This window comes from Pollicipes pollicipes, unplaced genomic scaffold, assembly GCF_011947565.3.
Source record: "Pollicipes pollicipes isolate AB1234 unplaced genomic scaffold, Ppol_2.1 Scaffold_6686;HRSCAF=7923_pilon_pilon_pilon, whole genome shotgun sequence".
NCBI classification, from domain to species: Eukaryota; Metazoa; Arthropoda; class Thecostraca; order Pollicipedomorpha; family Pollicipedidae; genus Pollicipes; species Pollicipes pollicipes.
Window position 1 is genome coordinate 2,332,796 of NW_023596921.1, and position 17,263 is coordinate 2,350,058.

At 54.5% G+C, this 17,263-nt stretch overlaps 2 protein-coding genes across 2 annotated transcripts in view; one reads left to right on the forward strand and one right to left on the reverse strand.

Moving 5' to 3' along the window:
* Positions 1-6,691, forward strand: part of LOC119107285 (kinesin-like protein KIF21A) — a 49,844-nt gene extending 43,153 nt beyond the window's left edge. Inside the window, 7 exon segments of the mRNA XM_037230705.1 lie at positions 495-757; positions 1,549-1,732; positions 2,147-2,308; positions 3,236-3,254; positions 3,256-3,525; positions 4,148-4,347; positions 5,885-6,691. Coding sequence (XP_037086600.1) covers positions 495-757; positions 1,549-1,732; positions 2,147-2,308; positions 3,236-3,254; positions 3,256-3,525; positions 4,148-4,347; positions 5,885-5,948 — 1,162 coding nt within the window. The 3' untranslated portion in view covers positions 5,949-6,691.
* A 942-nt stretch (positions 6,692-7,633) lies between these two features.
* SCOT (Succinyl-CoA:3-ketoacid CoA transferase) lies at positions 7,634-11,754 on the reverse strand. The gene is made up of 2 exons (XM_037231419.1): positions 11,608-11,754; positions 7,634-9,897 (listed from the first exon to the last, which is right to left on the reverse strand). Exons 1-2 carry the CDS (start codon positions 11,752-11,754, stop codon positions 8,335-8,337), a joined length of 1,710 nt encoding a protein of 569 aa, XP_037087314.1. The 3' UTR covers positions 7,634-8,334.
* Between the last annotated feature and the right edge of the window lie 5,509 nt (positions 11,755-17,263).

Here is a 17,263-nt window from a genome sequence, read left to right on the forward strand (position 1 = left end):
GACTGTTGAGGTGCTCCTGTTGCCGCCAGCGGTGCTTCCTGTGCTCCCCGTGCCGCCGGCGACGCTCCCCCCCCCCCCCCCCCCCGCTTCCCTGTGTGGCCCTGCGTGCTCCACCCGCTACCCCTATGTCGCTGGACGTGCTCCCCCCGCTCCTCAGGTGGCTGGGCGTGCTCCCCCGCTCCCCGTACCACTGGGTGTGCCCCTGCCCCCCCCCCCCGCTCTCTGTGTGGCTGGACGTGCTCCCCCGCTCCCCGTACCACTGGGTGTGCCCCTGCCCCCCCCCCCCCGCTCCTCAGGTGGCTGGACGTGCTCCCCCCGCTCCTCAGGTGGCTGGACGTGCTCCCCCGCTCCCCGTACCACTGGGTGTGCCCCTGCCCCCCCCCCCCCCGCTCTCTGTGTGGCTGGACGTGCTCCGTCGGCTCTTCTGTGCGGCTGGGCGTGCTCCCTCATCTGCGTGCTCTCCTGAGGTGACGGCCGCTCCGCCGTGCCGACAGCGTGGAGAGCCTGCAGGACGTGACGCCGCCCGGCTCGCCGGCCTCCTACCGGCGCCAGACGTCGCGCGAGGAGAACGTCTTCAGCCGGCTGACGTCGTCGACGGCCGGCCAGCAGGAGGAGCAGCCGGACGCAGGCGTGATCACGCCGTACCAGGGCCGCGCCGGCCGCGCGCCTCTCATCTGCACACACGTGGCTGAGGGTCACACCAAGGCTGTGCTCTCTGTGTGCGCCACCAATGATCGGCTCTTCTCCGGCTCCAAGGGTGAGGGATGATAGGTCCTCCGACGAGGGATCGCCCTCAGAAGGTGAGGGTGGGGTGGGGAAGAGGAGCGGGTGGACTGACGTGCGTTTCCAGGTCATCCTCGCCGGCAGCCGCGGTAACGGGCCGGCTCGATGAGCGACGGCTTGTGCGGCGGTGGTCGCTGATTGGCAGGCGTGGGGGTTGAGGATGATTGGGGCTTGTGATGTTCTAGACCTGGAGCTAGTTGGAGCGCGGTCCCTGGCTACCCTCTAGCTTGAAACAAGTATGCCTCGTGTAAGGAATGTGCGGTGTCCGAAATGGACAAGGACGCCGTGGATGGCAATTGGGCTTGGACCGGCGCCGCGTTTGGGACTCCGACGACCAGGAATCGAGAGCTTTCTTTGTGGACACGACAGTGGAGTGGCTGAGCACTGTTGGTTGACAGCTTGTTTCGCAAAGCACGCGTGACAACACTACAGAGGCTCACAGTAGGCGGCACGCTGAACTTGTGAGATCTGCGGAGCCCGGCCAGGTGCTACCTCTGACATCGTGTCATGCCATACCACACTGCGAATTTAGTGATAATGCACAGATTCCACCTCTGATATCGTGTCCGTTCCATATCGCACTGTGAACTTAGTGATATTGCACGAATTCACCTTTGGCATGGAGTCCGTTCCATACCACACTGCGAACTTAGTGATAACGCACCGACTCTGCCCGTGACGGTTTGTTCATTGCAGACTGTACGACAAAGATGCGGGCCGAGGGCGCCTCGTCATGACCGCCCTGCGACATTGTGACCGTTTCAGACCGCACGGTGAAGGTGTGGGACCTGGGCACGGGCTGTCAGCTGCAGTCTCTGGCCGGCCACCCCAACAACGTGGTGTGCGTGCGCTACTCGGAGATGACCCAACTGGTGTTCAGCGTGTCGTCCGCCTTCGTCAAGGTCTGGGACCTGCGCGAGTCGCCGGCCAGATGCGTCAAGACGCTCAGGTCAGTGTGCAGCAGCCGTCATCCTCGCAGCCGTCTCCCGCAGCGATAACGTTACGAAAACCACGATATGAAATGTTTCTTGGCAAGACAGAAGATCGGTTGGTGACAGCGCTGGCCTCCTTGATATTCAGCTCTGAAATCCGTTCAGTTGCGACAGGTAGATAGCTTTTTCACGTTGGCCATTGCTCGGCGCGCGCATATCAGCTGATCACAGCTCGTTCGCGCTGTCTGGAACTGGATGCTGCCGATTCACTTCTCGTCAGACATCCCCTGCGACGCGTTGTGACGTCACTGGTGCGCAGTTTGTCAGGCGTGACGTCCTCACGTCACGTTCTGTTTGTCACGACTGGTGCGCAGCACTTCGTGTCAGACGACAAAATCTTGTAACACCCCGTGACGTGATCCGGTGCGCAGCTCATCGGGCCTGACGTCATCATCGGTGCCGCTGTCGACGCCATCGCGGACGCTGCAGGTGCCGCCGGGGGAGACGCAGATCAATGATGTCTGCCTGGGCGGCACGGACCGGGCGCTGTACACGGCCGCGCACAACACGGTCCGCATCTGGGACCTGCGCAAGTGAGTGGGAGTGGGACCATCTGGGACCTACGCGAGTGAGCGGGAGTGGGACCATCTGGGACCTGCGTAAGTGAGTGGGAGTGGGACCATCTGGGACCTGCGCAAGTGAGTGGGAGTGGGACCATCTGGGACCTGCGCAAGTGAGTGGGAGTGGGACCATCTGGGACCTGCGCAAGTGAGTGGGAGTGGGACCATCTGGGACCTACGCGAGTTATCGGGAGTGGGACCATCTGGGACCTGCGTAAGTGAGTGGGAGTGGGACCATCTGGGACCTGCGCAAGTGAGTGGGAGTGAGACCATCTGGAGCTGTGCGAGTGAGCGGGAGTGGGACCATCTGGGACCTACGCGAGTGAACGGGAGTGGGACCATCTGGAGCTGTGCGAGTGAGCGGGAGTGGGACCATCTGGGACCTACGCGAGTGAACGGGAGTGGGACCATCTGGGACCTGCGCGAGCAAGCTCGCGCGACTCCGGCGGCGACGCGGCGGCGTGGCACTCCCAGTCAGAGCGCCCAGGCCGCCACGCTAGGGTTCTCGTGTCCCGAGCCGGCAAGGGCTCTCGGGCCCGCAGTCGGCTGGCGCCCTCGGGCCCGTAGTCGGCTGGGGTGCAGCATAGCAGTCTACAAGGGCGGAGCTTTTTAATGTCTGTACAAGATGCTGGTTGTGCCTGCAACCACCAATGCTACGCGTAGCGGTTAGCAGTTTGATGATTGTTTTATAAAAGTGGTTTGTTCCCGTCACAAAAACATTTGAAGCACCAATGTGCTTAACATCACACACATTTAAATATAATTGCACTGCCAGGTCATGTCCAGCACCGCCAGCGATGTCACTCTATGTGGCTGGTCAGCAGCGGCCACGCCGTGGCCTGACCGTCGCCATTGCCGGTGACCGCTGTCTCACCCTGTCCTCCTACCGCTCGTGGCCAGGTTCCACAGTGTGGGCAAACTTGAGCGGCGGCCACCAGGCGGCCATCATGTGTCTGGCGGTGGACCGACGGCGCGGCCACGACCTCGTGCTCACCGGCTCCAAGGACCACTACATCAAGGGCTTCGAAGTGCCTGACGACACCAACGGCATCGTGCAACAGTGTCTAAGCCTGGAGCCGCCGCACTACGATGGCATCCAGTGCCTGGTGGCCGCCGGCGACACGCTCTTCTCCGGCTCGCGGGACGCCTGCATCAAGAAATGGGACTTGCAGCGGCAGACGCTGCTCCAGGTCAGTGACTCACGCCGCGGCCAAGTCACGTCTTGATGTGACGTCACGTGGCGGCAGAAAGAGTCGGCTGGTGGCGGTGTACGCAGGCTTTTGCGTTCTTTTAAAATACCCTATATATACGGCCGATAGGCGCATGACCATCGAACTGGGGCTTGGGATTCTGTGTCATTTAGGAATGGAAGGCATTGCCGGGACAATCGAGAAGACGTTCGAAGGGGCTTCTTCTCGATTGTTCCCTTCTTTCCCGCCTGGTTTGTGGTGGGTTTCAAAATGAGCGAAAGGTGGTGCAAAGGATAGACGAACACATTTGGTACATTTATTAGAACTTGACCTCATGTGCCGACCAGGTTTGTCGTTCTACGTTTATTGACTACTGATTTCCCATTGTCGGCGAAAAGGCGCCTACACCAGCATAAAGTTGGCTGGACTCATTGAACATTACGTTATGTGTACATTAGTTGCGCTATGACGAAATAGATGGCGATACGCGGGCCCCACCAGCCAGCAGGGGCTCTCGTCACGCCTATCACATATGTCCCCGCCATGGCGACCATGCGACGGCCAGCGGTGTACGGCGGCGGTCCGTGGCTTCCCACCGACCTTCTTCACCCTTCATCCCCAGAGCGTGAGCAACGCGCATCGGGACTGGATCTGCGGCCTGAGCCTGGCGCCCGGCGGCCAGGCGCTCCTCTCCGGCTGTCGCAACGGCACCGTCAAGCTCTGGGGCGTGGAGACGTGCCAGAGCCTGGGCGAGTTGCGCGCGCACACCAGCCAGATCAACGCCATCACCACCAACCAGACGCACGTCTTCACCGCCTCCAAGTGGGTAGTAGGGAAGGGGTATGCGGGATAGGAGCTTCGCCGCCTGAGACTGTGTTAGCTGGTGAGGTTTGGGACCGGGTGACTGCGGTGGGGGGGGGGGGGGGCAGACCTTCCCTTGTGAGTACTGGATCCTGGGGGTGAAAGAACCGCGTTATTGGTGAATGAATCTTACGGTGTCTTTTGGCGATTCAGTGATGCTTGAGAAAACTCGGCAAGGTGGCCGATCTTACCACTGAGGCTTCAGTGACAATGCCACTCTTTACCACCATTGGTGTTATCCAAGCATGTGTTCATGGAAGTACAGCTTGTGGGTTTCAGCGATGACTCGATCATTCCAGCGAAAATAAGGAGTCATTTGCCCTGTTTTGGAACGTTTTGGCGCACATGGGCACGCTTCCATGCGTAAATATTTGGCAATGTAACAGCTGTTTCAGTTGTGCTGCCCCCTGATGACATAACGGCATTACAAAGGACCCACCCGCCAAGGAAAACGTTTTGTAATGATCTGAATCTGTGCTGATGTCCCGCCGGTCGGCGTGTTGGTCAGCGGCTTTGGATAGTGTGGTCCCACTAACAGCACGGCCCGGTCCACAGCTGCGGCGACATAAAGCTGTGGAAGTTCCCCGGCTCGGGGCTGCCGGCTCACCTGAACCCAGCCATGACGCAATCCACGGGGCGGGTCTTCTCCCTGGCGCTCTAGGGCTGGTCTTGCCATCTGGTGGCGGCAACGTGAACTTGTGGTGCAAGCCCGCACACAGCGAAGCGCGCGCTGATGGGAGCTGGCATCTTCTCGGCGCGGTAGATGCGCCTGCCTGGCACGCGTCAGTGTATTCGCTCCGAAAAAATACTATAAGCAGTCGCGCGCTTCGCGTCAATCCTGGACCATATAATGCAGTCAGTTAGCCTCTGCCGATGCCGATTACCAACACTTATGATAATCAGCCCGCTTCACTTCGGCGATATCAAACCACGAACGGTTAAGCTCGCTTTGCATGGTATGCTCCTGCTGACATCATCAATTTGACATGTCGGTTTCTTTCCTGTCACATGCCAGGTCCTTTCGCTCTCTTCTTGGGGCTGAGCATGACCCTGAACTAATATGATCCGTCGCTTAGTAGGCGGTCTCGGGACAGCTCCAGTGTCTCGCTCGTTTTGTTTCACCATTAGGGATGATAAAAAATGCTAGAACTTTCCTTTCTGGACACAACTTCTACCGTTTGCATGCGGTGCCGAGAAGCACGAAGTGTAGCTCCTGTGCTCTAGCCGCGGCTTTAACCGATGCAGCACACGGTCCATCCCGATAATTCCCCGCTCTTCTGTTTGCATGGTCTTTCTTCTGCTTCAAGTCGTTGTCTCGCCTGTGCCTCCTCTCTCACGGTTGGTGTAGCGTTGAATGCGAACGGCAAACCGCCGTTGACATGTCCTTTTGATTTGTTCCTCTGTCTTTTTGTCACGTTTTCGTTTTGCAGACGCTCACAGCAGCCTTGGTCTCGGTTTCATTTGGTTGTGTTTGGCTGACCCCCATGCGCCCCGACAGCGACAATTCGGTCGGTCTCTGGCGCCTGCGCAACAACCTGGACCCGGAGAGTGACGCCACGTGACGCGACCGAGGTCTGCCGAGGTCGCTGGCCACCTGGCGGGAGCCGTCGGGCTGCGCGCCGCCGGCAGCGTGACGTCACGGAGCCGACGGCTGTCTGACGTCCCCATGATAGCCCGCCGCCCGCCGCCGCCAGGTGGCCTTCCGAATATGTGATATGGCGATGTTGGCGTCGTGCTTCGATGTGCGAGGTCTGGCAGACCCGCGTCGCAGGGTCCGCGTAACCTAACCGTCGTGGTGTGTTTGTAAACGTGCAGGTCACAGGTCAGGGAGAGCGGGATTGTTTTGTTGATGACGGGCCCGCTGAGGATGTAGTGTTTCAGCCAGAGCCGGTGTCACGCGTCGTCGGCTAGCCTGCGCGAATGGTTGGTCCAGGGCTCGGCCAATCAGAGCGCCACGCGCCTGGGGCCGTCTTGTTTCTCACAGGCAGGCAGTATCAGCGCCCCAGGATTCACATTTGCCGTCGCTTGTTTTTTTAACCGTATTGCATGGCCAACATTCCATTTCGTTCGCCTGGGTGCTCCGCGCGCGACGAGTGTCGTCATGTGCGGGCTTTTTCCCTGATGGTGGGATGACTGCATAAGTTGGAGCGGAATGCAGGTGCAGACCACGCGAGGCCAGGTTTTGTGGTATGGACTGATCGACTGATGACGTAGGCAGAACAATTTTACAATTACGTCTCGGTGTTTGTGCATGCGCAGTAACGGACTTACTGTCAATGTTAATAGAACATCACCGTCCAACTGATGCCATGTCTTTTCCGAGGTTTTCTGAAAACACGATGACATCGTCGCATTGCCGACGGGGCATTGCGCGACGGCGCTGTCGCGTCCCGAACTGCGGCCGGGCGGAGACGCAGCCGAGAGCGGAGTAGAGCTGTGAGCGGAGACAGCCGAGAGCGGAGTAGAACTGTGAGCGGAGACGCAGCTGAGATTAGAGCAGAGCTGTGGACGGAGACGCAGCTGAGAGCGGAGTAGAGCTGTGAGCGAAGACGCAGCTGAGAGCCGAATAGAGCTGTAAGCGGAGATGCAGCTGAGAGTGGAGCAGAGCTGTGAGCGAATGCGCAGTTGAGAGCGGAGCAGAGCCGTGAGCGGAGACACAGCTGAGGGCGAGGCAGAGCTGAGTGGAGACGCAGTTGAGAGCGGAGTAAAGCCGTGAGCGGAGACGCAGCTAAGATTAGAGCAGAGCCGTGAGCGGAGATGCAGCTGAGAGCGGAGCAGAGCTGTGAGCGGAGACGCAGTTGAGAGCGGAGCAGAGCCGTGGGCGGAGATACAGCTGGGAGCGGAGCAGAGCTTAGCGGAGATGCAGCTGAGAGCAGGGCGCGGCCGTTCTGCGCGCCAGCTCCGCAAGTGTGACTTCAGCGCTGGGTCCGGGCGCCGACAACACTTCGTAACAGTAGGTCCCTTTATGACAGAGACAGCACGTCGGCTGGCTGATGCCATCCGTTTCCGTTGTAGACGCGCTGCTGTAAGACACCGGCCATCGCCACGTGCTGGGTCTGCAACGTGCAGCAGGTACTGTGGCCGGACCTCGCGCACGGGTTACCTGGATCGTGCGGCACTGCGAGCACCGCACGCGCAGTTTGTCGCTTCATCCATGTCACCGTTGTTGCATGACCTATGGTTGATGTCAGAAATGGGCAGGATCAGTCCGGATATGTCACACGTGACAGCTGATTGAAAAACTTTATGCTGCTGCGAAAACTTTGTTAAAAATCGATCACATGTAGTTATCCTACTTCCATCAGACACACATTCAAAACACAAAGCGGCTTATATCACCATGTCAGGACCAGCACCATTCAACTCGCTTTTACTTCTTGGCGTTCTGCCTGCTTGTCTTTTTGTCCGCATCAGTCGCTTCCACTTTCCTTGGGCACCTCAAACTTCCGAAACGATACTCGCCCGCGCAAACAATCTCCAGCCCGTCCCGCGGCCAAAACGCTGCGCTACGAAGCCGTCCACAGCCGGTATCTTTGCATCTCGGCCGTCACTTCTCCGGCTGGCGTAAGATTCAGACACGTATGCCACATCAAGCGGAGCACACATGCAGGGCATGTCATACGCATCCGAGGTCTCACGGGAAATTGTACGAAAACAAAATTACATGCGAAACACGAGGCTAAATTACCGCCTAACTATGCTGGCCACGGAAGCGCCCCAAACTAACAGGTTCTCATGACGGGTACACGCGTCGCGCTTCACTTTCGCTATTGCACTTACCAGCGACAGCGGGGCGCGCGCAGGACCGCACTGCCGCCGGACCACCACCTCAGTTACACGCGGCTCCAACCACCGCCTGGAGTCGCCGACGCCAGCAAGTCGGCCGGCCCCGATACGGCTGCCCGCACCGCACAACAGCCCGCATCACGTGACGCACGCTCGAGTCCCTCACTCGGGCACCTCCACCTGGCCCATGGGCTTCAGGTTGTCTGCAACCTTGAACTCGCAGCCGGTGTTCTCGACCACCTGCTGGACGGTGGTGCCCTCCGCCAGCTCGGTGAGCGTCAGGCCCTCCTCTGGGTCGATCTCAAACACACACAGGTCGGTGATGATCATGTCGACGCACCCCTTGCCGGTAAGCGGCAGCGAGCAGTTGGTCAGGATCTTGTGGCGGCCGCCCTTGGCCACGTGCTCCATGGTGACGACCACCTTGGTGCCGTGCGCTGACACCAAGTCCATGGCTCCGCCCATGCCCTTGACCATTTTGCCGGGGATCATCCAGTTGGCGAGGTCGCCGCGGCTCGACACCTGCATACCGCCCAGGATGGTGAGGTCGATGTGGCCGCCGCGGATCATGGCGAAGCTGTCGTCGCTGGAGAAGTAGCTGGCGCCCGGCAGCACGGTGACTGTCTCCTTACCCGCGTTGATGAGGTCCGGGTCCTGCTGGCCTTCCTCCGGGAACGGCCCCAGTCCCAGCACGCCGTTCTCTGACTGCAGGTGCACCGTCATGCCGGCAGGAATGTAGTTGCTGGCTAGCATAGGCATGCCGATGCCCAGGTTGGCGTACATGCCGTCGCGGAACTCGAGTGCCGCGCGACGCACGATGCGCTCGCGCATCTGCGCGGCCGGCGTCAGCGCGGCGGCCGAGGCGGTGCGCCGCTTGCGCAGCGTGAGCCGCTCAATGCGCTTCTCGTAAGTGCCGCCCGACACGACGCGCTGCACGTACACGCTGGGGATGTGCACATCCTCCGGAGGGATGGTGCCGTTCTCGACCACCTCCTCCACCTCGGCGATGGTGATGCGGCCCGCGCGGCACATGGCCGGGTTGAAGTTGCGCGCCGTCTTGCGGAAAACCAGGTTGCCGGCGCGGTCGGCCTTCCACGCCTTGACCAGCGCGAAGTCGCCGGTGATGGCCTCCTCCATGATGAAGTGGCGCCCGTTGAAGACGCGCGACTCCTTGGTTGGGCTCTGCTCGGCGACGCCGCCGTCGGCGCTGTAGCGGATCGGCGCGCCGCCCTCGTGCACGAGCGTGCCGTACGCGGTGGGCGTGAAGAAGGCGGGCACGCCGGCGCCGCCCGCGCGGATCCGCTCGGCCAGCGTACCCTGCGGCGTTAGCTCCACCTCCAGCTCTCCGCTCAGGTACTGCCGCTCGAACTCGCCGTTCTCGCCCACGTACGAGGCGATCATGCGCTTGATCTTGCGCTGCTGCAGCAGCAGGCCCAGCCCGAAGTTGTCGACGCCGGCGTTGTTGCTGACGACGGTGTAGTCGCGGCCGTCAGCGCGCAGCAGGGCACCGATCAGCGTCTCGGGGATGCCGCACAGGCCGAAGCCGCCCACCAGCAGGCGCGCCCCGGACGGCACATCGCGCACCGCCTCGTCCGGAGAGTCAAAAAACTGGGCTGGCCGCGTCGCCGACGTCGACAGCAGGCGGCGCCAGAGCGCCGGCGCCAGGCCGCGGCGCGCCGCCCCCAGACAGCTGCTCAGCGACATTGCCGGGACTGGTGCTGCCACCTGCAGGCCAGGGTCATATGGTCTGGCGGTCAACAATGGCAGGGGGTAGCACAGAGCAAGCTGTTGTAGTTGGCTATGAGCAATGTCAAAAATGTGTCATGAATGGCCATTTATAATGAATATAATATGCACATACCATGCAGGTGATTGGGCAATGCCTCCATAGTGCACCTATCAATAGTCTACCCAGGCTGCATTTAATATGCACACCTCATGCAAATTGTTGGGCAATACCACCTCATTTTACAAAATTGAGAAAACCTGAGCACTGTTCTTGATAACCAGCCAACATCCTGGAAAACTTATGAAGCTGTGTTTCATGTCATACAGAAAAGCCTTAGAAAATACAACATTTGCAAGCATATATGCAAACATATGCAAGCTGAAAGAAAAGTAGGCCAAAACCCCTACTGTCAATAACCAAAATCGCCAACCACCACCAGTGTTGTCAGGCCAAATGATCTCACATAGCTTACATCTAGGCTAGTTTACTTAGCCTAGGTGTAAAGGAAGAACATAAGCAAGTGTGACACTGTTGCACGCATCGCTATTGCGGGCAACACAGTAAATCTATATTTCAACTTTTGTATAAGTGTTGTTGTGACATAAATAGTAGCTGACAAAGCCAATTGCCCGCTCATTGTTGGCATAGATAATCATTGTGCCAGTTCCGAGACCTTTATAATTTGTTTCCATCAGTACAGGAAAAATCGACTCCCAACCAATAGATTATAATCTTGCTTTTTACTGCTGGTTATATTCACTGCATATTGGAGGTGAAATGAATGTCAAGCAGTCAATGTCAGTTTAGTTTCAGAAGTGGACCGATGGGTGAACTGTGAGAGTGTAAAATTGCAAACAGATTTCTGCCTAGTGAGTACTATTTCTCTGAAAGCAGAGAGCTGGAGCCTCAGAGCCTCGGGAGCAGCTGAGGTTCCCTACTCCTCAAAAAATAAGAAACTACACCAGTGCCTCCAGTTTTTCCATTTAAAATGCCATTTTCACAGCAGGTTCTTCTTAACCCTAAGATTTTAGTGGGGCTAGAGTAATCAGTGCCTCGTCATCACCCCAATTTCAGAGATATTTACACCCATGAATCATACTGAGGCACACAGACAAGACTATTAACATTCTTACTCAAAATAGGTGTCAGTTTTCATGCCAGATGTATTAAATCCTTTCACTGTTAAAAGGAAATGCCTCAGGCCTCAGCCTCAGGGGACATTCAGCCTGCAGCTAATCTAAAAAATTACCTGGAATGTTAGGAAATTTTCAGTAATGGCACTCAGCACTAGCAATGCAGGCAGTTAGACCAGTTATTTTTCTTTAAAAAATCACCACAGGAAATTGTATATGCCAAGGGAGAGCCTTGGAACATTTCTGAGCATGGTCAGCATGAAGAATCAGTTTTCGCTATGCATAGCTATGCCCGCTGGCGGAGCATCGCGTATGGGAGACGTATCTGGAAGATGATTTCCGGACCTGCCAAACGTAAATGGTGAATCCCCGTGGACGATTATCGGAGAGATAATTGCTGAATAATTTTCTATGGGTCACACGCGTCGTGGGTTGCAACAATGTCAAGAATATGTGAACGCTTTAACCGCACACACGTTACAAGATCTGCCCTTTTCCTCCACGCCTTCGCTTGCCCCGAGTTTAAGACAAAACAAAACTAAAGCACACACGACTTCATTACCAGCCGCCCACCTGCAAACGTCCAGCCAATCCAAGGTGAATGGACCCGTGCTTAATCCACACAGCCTGCGGTACGTTAACGCCGTTAGCGCCCTCTGTCCCGTCTGCGTATGTGACGCATGAGTGTGCGGCGATGCACACTGATGCGTCGTACGTCATGTTGGTACCGACTTGTGATAAAACTGGCCGAGTTTAGCACGCACAAGCACTAAACAACGCAGTCTGGTAACCCAGGGCTCAACAGTGGAAATAAAGCTATTCTAGAATTGAATGAATTCTTTTCCTCGTGAATTATTTTCGTTCTATGGGAGTGGAAAGCCTTCGCCATTTTGGCATCCCAATTCTCATTTGATTACGAGTTGCTTCAAGGACGCGGTTGGTCGTTGGTCAGTGAGGAGCATGGGCAAGCGGGTAGGAGGTGTGCACGATGAAGCACTTCCACCTAATTCACAAAATAGCATTTTCTACGGGATGAGTATGATATTGATATCTTCTGGACGACAGGCCTTGGGGAATGTCGTCTTGCGGGTAGTGTGGATGGTGGAATATGGTTTTCGGGCTGTAGTGGTTTGTATTAAGCATGGGATTGGCTTAAATTTCTTAAGTTAGCTGAGGAATAGCTTCAGGTTTTATGGTCTGATCCAGCTCATGACTCATTCCTGTTCTATTTTTCATTGACTTAGTTCAGATGCAGTGCTTTCATTGACTCATTTGACTCGTAACTGATGCAGGCTGTAAAAGTAAATAGTGCTCAGTTAAGGTTTAGGAGATTCCGGAAATAACAGTGTGGTGTTTGCCGCTTAGAAATAACAACGAAGTCATGATGTGGCAAAAGCGTTGTGATTAATGTTGGGGAGCCATCAAAACGTCCAGGATCGTAGCGTCCGGTGCTCATGTCGTCCAGGATCGCAGCATCCAGCGTTCATGAAGCCCAGAAAACGTCCAATTCTGTGTCCATTGGGGGCGTTCACAAGGTCCAGGAACGCAACGTCCAGAGTCGCAAAGTCCAGAGTCGTGAAGTCCAGTGTTCAAAACGTCCAGTATTCATGGCAACCTGGCTAGTTTGGATTCCTGCCGCTAGGTAGCACTACAGGAGCATCTTTGAGTCTTGCCACCATTTCCCTCTTTTGTCAACAGATGGCACAGTCAACCTGGCATTCCACAGATGATCACCTGATGCGTACAGTCAAACAGGGTTACTATAAATTACCTAGACGCCTGGCGGCCGTGTCCGGCCCGGGCAACGCGGTGGTGCGGCCGGAGGCATGGTGGGCAGCGCGGGCTCGGCAGGGACCGCTGCGCCCGCTGGGTAAGCGGGCTCTCCCGCCCCGCCCCTGTTGCCTGGGCCCCAAATGCCGGTGTACACTCGGTTGCTCAGGGGCCTTTCACATTGGTATCGGGTTCTTTCCACTTGCTTGGAGGGCCCCCGTGGTATTGCTGGACTCCATATAAGGTAACGATCCGAGGCACTCCATGCTCAGGGGCCCTCTTCATTGACCTATGGCTTTTTCCCTTTTTGAGCTTATTTGCTGAGGGCCCCTCACTACACTTCACTTGTCAAGGCGCTCTCTGTTTACCTGCCCGGGCACTCTTGATCACACAGGGGCGTAAGTTCATGTACAATGATCTTCGGTTATTGCCCTTTGTTCAGGGAATCCTGTACTCCGGCCGGATCCTATATGTTAGCCTGCCGGGGTGCTCCCGATCGTTCAGGGGTCCCACCATATTGGTGTAAGGTTCTTCTCGTTTGTTATGAGGACCATTTACTGTTCACTGGAGCCTCTTTGTTGGCCTGCCACGACAGTTTTGATTGCTCAGATGCTGTCATTATTAGTCTCGAGTTTTTCCATATTGTAGGAGGGCCTACGCCATTGGTGGGGACCTAAGTCTTAATCATTTTTATTGGGACTTTTCTTCTTACCGACCGATGACTGAATGTGCGGCTATGCCGATTACGTCGATGAATTCGTTCTTGTCATTGTCGAACATAATTTTACACGCCGCCGACGTCGTGCATCTTATTTCCGTTGTTGTATTGAATTTGTGCCGATTGTTGTACTTGTATGTAACGTTTCAGTATATTTCAAACGATAGGATATTCCGTTTTCCTTTGCAGCAGACAAAGCAAAAATTCTGCATCAGTCCTCAGCCATTAGCTGACCTCATCAACTACCCCGCGAACCGTATATATGCCAGGAATCACGCTTATGCTTGATTTTGATGGTATTTAGCAGCCAATTTAAGTGCATGTTATCATGTTTTCTTCGAGGTACTTAGCCTTAAAATGACAGGATCCACCATGATCCGACGAAAACGAACAAGCTCCATGTATCTGCATACGAAGCACGCCTGGTTTTCTAGGGCTGTATGCGGTAAGATAGGCTCCCGTATACAAACTGCATACATAAGAATATTAAAACTCAATGACTGGAATACGAGGATTTGTGGTGGATAGAACCCTGAACCCTAGGGAGTCCACAAAGCGAGAGGCCTTCTCCAGTCTTCTAGCATTTTCGCAGTGTGCGTGTGTTGATATTTAGTAACCGTGAAGTTTACTGCTTCTGATCACTCCGATATGGTGTCGTTTTAGTTCTAGCCGGTGCGTTTGCCCGAATCTCACAAAGCGTTTAATAGTGATGTATACAAACATACACACATATATATATATATATATATATATATATATATATATATATATATATATATATATATATATATGTGTGTGTGTGTGTGTGTTTATATATATATATATAGAGATATATAGATATATATATATATATATATATATATATATACATATATATATATATATATACTTTTTTGACGACAGACACACGAAGCTCGCAGAACTTGCATGGTATATGGCTGCTGACTGACTCTTCTATATATCTGGCTCTTCATTTCATTTCGGCACCTTAAACACTTCAAATCAGAGCACAGAACACGAGCTTGCAAACCAGCAATAAACTTTTCACTGGACAGCACTCACTGTTGTTTTGACTTGGCAACAACAAACAGTTCTTAAGCCGTGCAGAAGGCATCATTAGCACCACACATTGTGAATAACACCACCAACTCGGCAAATCACAGCACTGCATGCCAATCACCCAATACCCGCGCCATTCATCAGTGCCTTGTTTCTTGTCCAATCGATTCATTTGTGATCCTGTTCCAAAGAGATAATTCAGTAGTTTGATTCATTTATTTGCTTAGAAGTCGTTTATGGTCATGAATGAGTAATGCATCCAGGATGTTGAGTTGTATTGTTTTGTGCGTAGATGATAGAACTGCAGTGTTTTGTGTAAGCGCTCGGCGCGCGAGAAGAGTATTGTGGTCGGGATGTACGTGATGCCTTGGTGCCCCCTCCTTGAGGTGCTCTGTGAGACGTCAGAACAAAACTGTGCTGTAAAACCATTGTAGCATGCGGAGCCTTGCAGCAACACCTGGCAACGCTCAACAGACGGATGGAAATGACCACGTATCGAAATCGGCACTTCTCAACGCTTCATGAGACCCTCAGAAGGATGCATCACAACGGGTTCCCTCCTCGATGTGGCTGACCCTCTAACTGGGACATCCAGCAACGGATCGGCACAGGGGCCCTCGTTGATGCAAACAGACTATACTGGCACAGGAAGTCCAATAATTGGTATCGAGACACTAATTCGCCTTATCGGTTCCTGGTTGAAATGATGCAGAGGATCTCTCGGCCGGGTCTTGCGTCCCTGGCTGGCACCATGGCGGATCCTGGGGGGGGGGGGGGGCACGGGGCCATGCCCCCCCCCAAACCTTTGAGAGTATGTTTTGCCCCCCCCCCCCAAACATTCCCAGAACGTCATAAAAGTTTCGTCTTCTTACCGTCTGTTTTAACTTTAACTGTTTTAACTGTTTTGCTTTAACTTCTGTTTAAAATTCAAAAGCATTTCGGCGTTGTTGTTGTTTTTTTTTGTTTTGTTTTTGTTTTGAATGGTGTCCCTACTAGGTACTCGCGAAAGGCACCATGCACTGGACCTCGTGTCCTACACCAGCCAGGTGGCGACGAATGGTTGCCCCCCCCCCCCCCCACCAAAAAAAGAAAAAATCCAGGCTAGATCCGCCCCTGGCTGGCACAGGCCTCTCCACTCTCTTATTGTATATGAGAACCCCCTTTTGTCATTTCTCATGAATCCTTTCAATGTCAGGAGGGTCCAGACCAGCACAATAGGTCCTTTGACATACGGGGCCCCATCATCGTCCCTATTCAGCAAATGTGCTCCTGGCCGATCTGGGGTTCATTGCCGACGGATGGTCTCCTGCTAGGGACTGTGGTCACTGGCCCGCAATGTGGGTCCTTCATTGTTTCAGGTGTCCCGACGAATGAAAGATGCCCTCTAATTGACATTTAGAGATCTTGGCCTTGTCTCTGCTCGGAAAATAGCCCCCACGCCCCAGAAAAGCACGGAACAAACTGTTCAATATGGCTGTTCTCAGTCAGTTACTTCAAACAGAGACACAGTCGCACTGCTCTCCGATCAATGCAAGAGCTACTCTTACATTTTGGGGTCCGGTCTTCAGGCCGTGGTCCCTCCATACGATCTCTGGCCTGCCCTTCGAACTCTTTAATCGGGCTCTTGATCTTCGGCTCCAAGGGACCAAAAAAGGACTTTTGGAACCCATGGGACCCTTGGAGCCTAAGAGCGATTTGAGGGGGGGAGTCCTGCTTAGCTCGGTTCTCCGTGAAAATAAAGCTTTGGGGGCTATTTTTAAGTGCCCGTGGAATCTTGCATCGCCTTAAAATGTTTGGGCTGAGTGTGCTATTTCAATTTAAATGGGGGGATAATAAAAGTAAACGCTAGGATGCCCCCCAATCAATGCTCTTGCTGCCTATTAGCCGTAAGAGCTGAACCAGGATTTCAACAGTGTAAGGCAGGGCAATATTTGCCTCAGTATTTCGGTGCTGCTCGATTGGGAAGTTTTGGATCACTTTAAATTGTTCTTTCAATCGCCCACTTGCATTTAGTGTCTCAAGGAAATAGATGCAGTGGTGGTCCGAAAGAAAGGTGTCACTTGGCCGAATGGGCCGATGCAGGATTTCGCTAATTGAGAAACACGGACATTGTGATGACGCTTCGTAAAGCCCAATGACAATGGAGGCTGTTGGTGTCTGTTTCCCTGAACAGGGTGCCCCTGCCCTGAACGGTCTGATTCAGAATTTTCCAAACTGAAAGGCTCACGGATTGCAATTCCGCTGGACTTTGGTGCCCTTTTAAAATTACGGCCTAAGGCTTTGTAAATGGCCCGCTTTGATTTAGTACCGCTGGGCAATCAAGATGATATCGCCCAGCAAGGACGGTTTAGTGCCTCCTTGCCCAAGGGTTCGATCCAGGATTTTACCAGGGCGGAAAGCTCGACATAGTTATGGCCCTGGAATTAATGACTCTTTCAGAATAAAGAGTTAGGGTCCTTTCTGGTACTCTCTGGAATCGGGTGCTTCTCGAAAATAAAGATTATGTTGCCCCGAAAGGAAGGATTTGGTGCTAACTCACCGCGCTGGCCGACGCAGGGTTTCGTCGAGGCCACAGCACAAGCGTCCTGGTGTCCTTGCAATTTTGTGTCTCATAAATTATAGGTTATGCGGTTCCGAAATGAAGGCGTTGTTGCCTCTTTGTGGTGAGATTTGGTGCCTCTT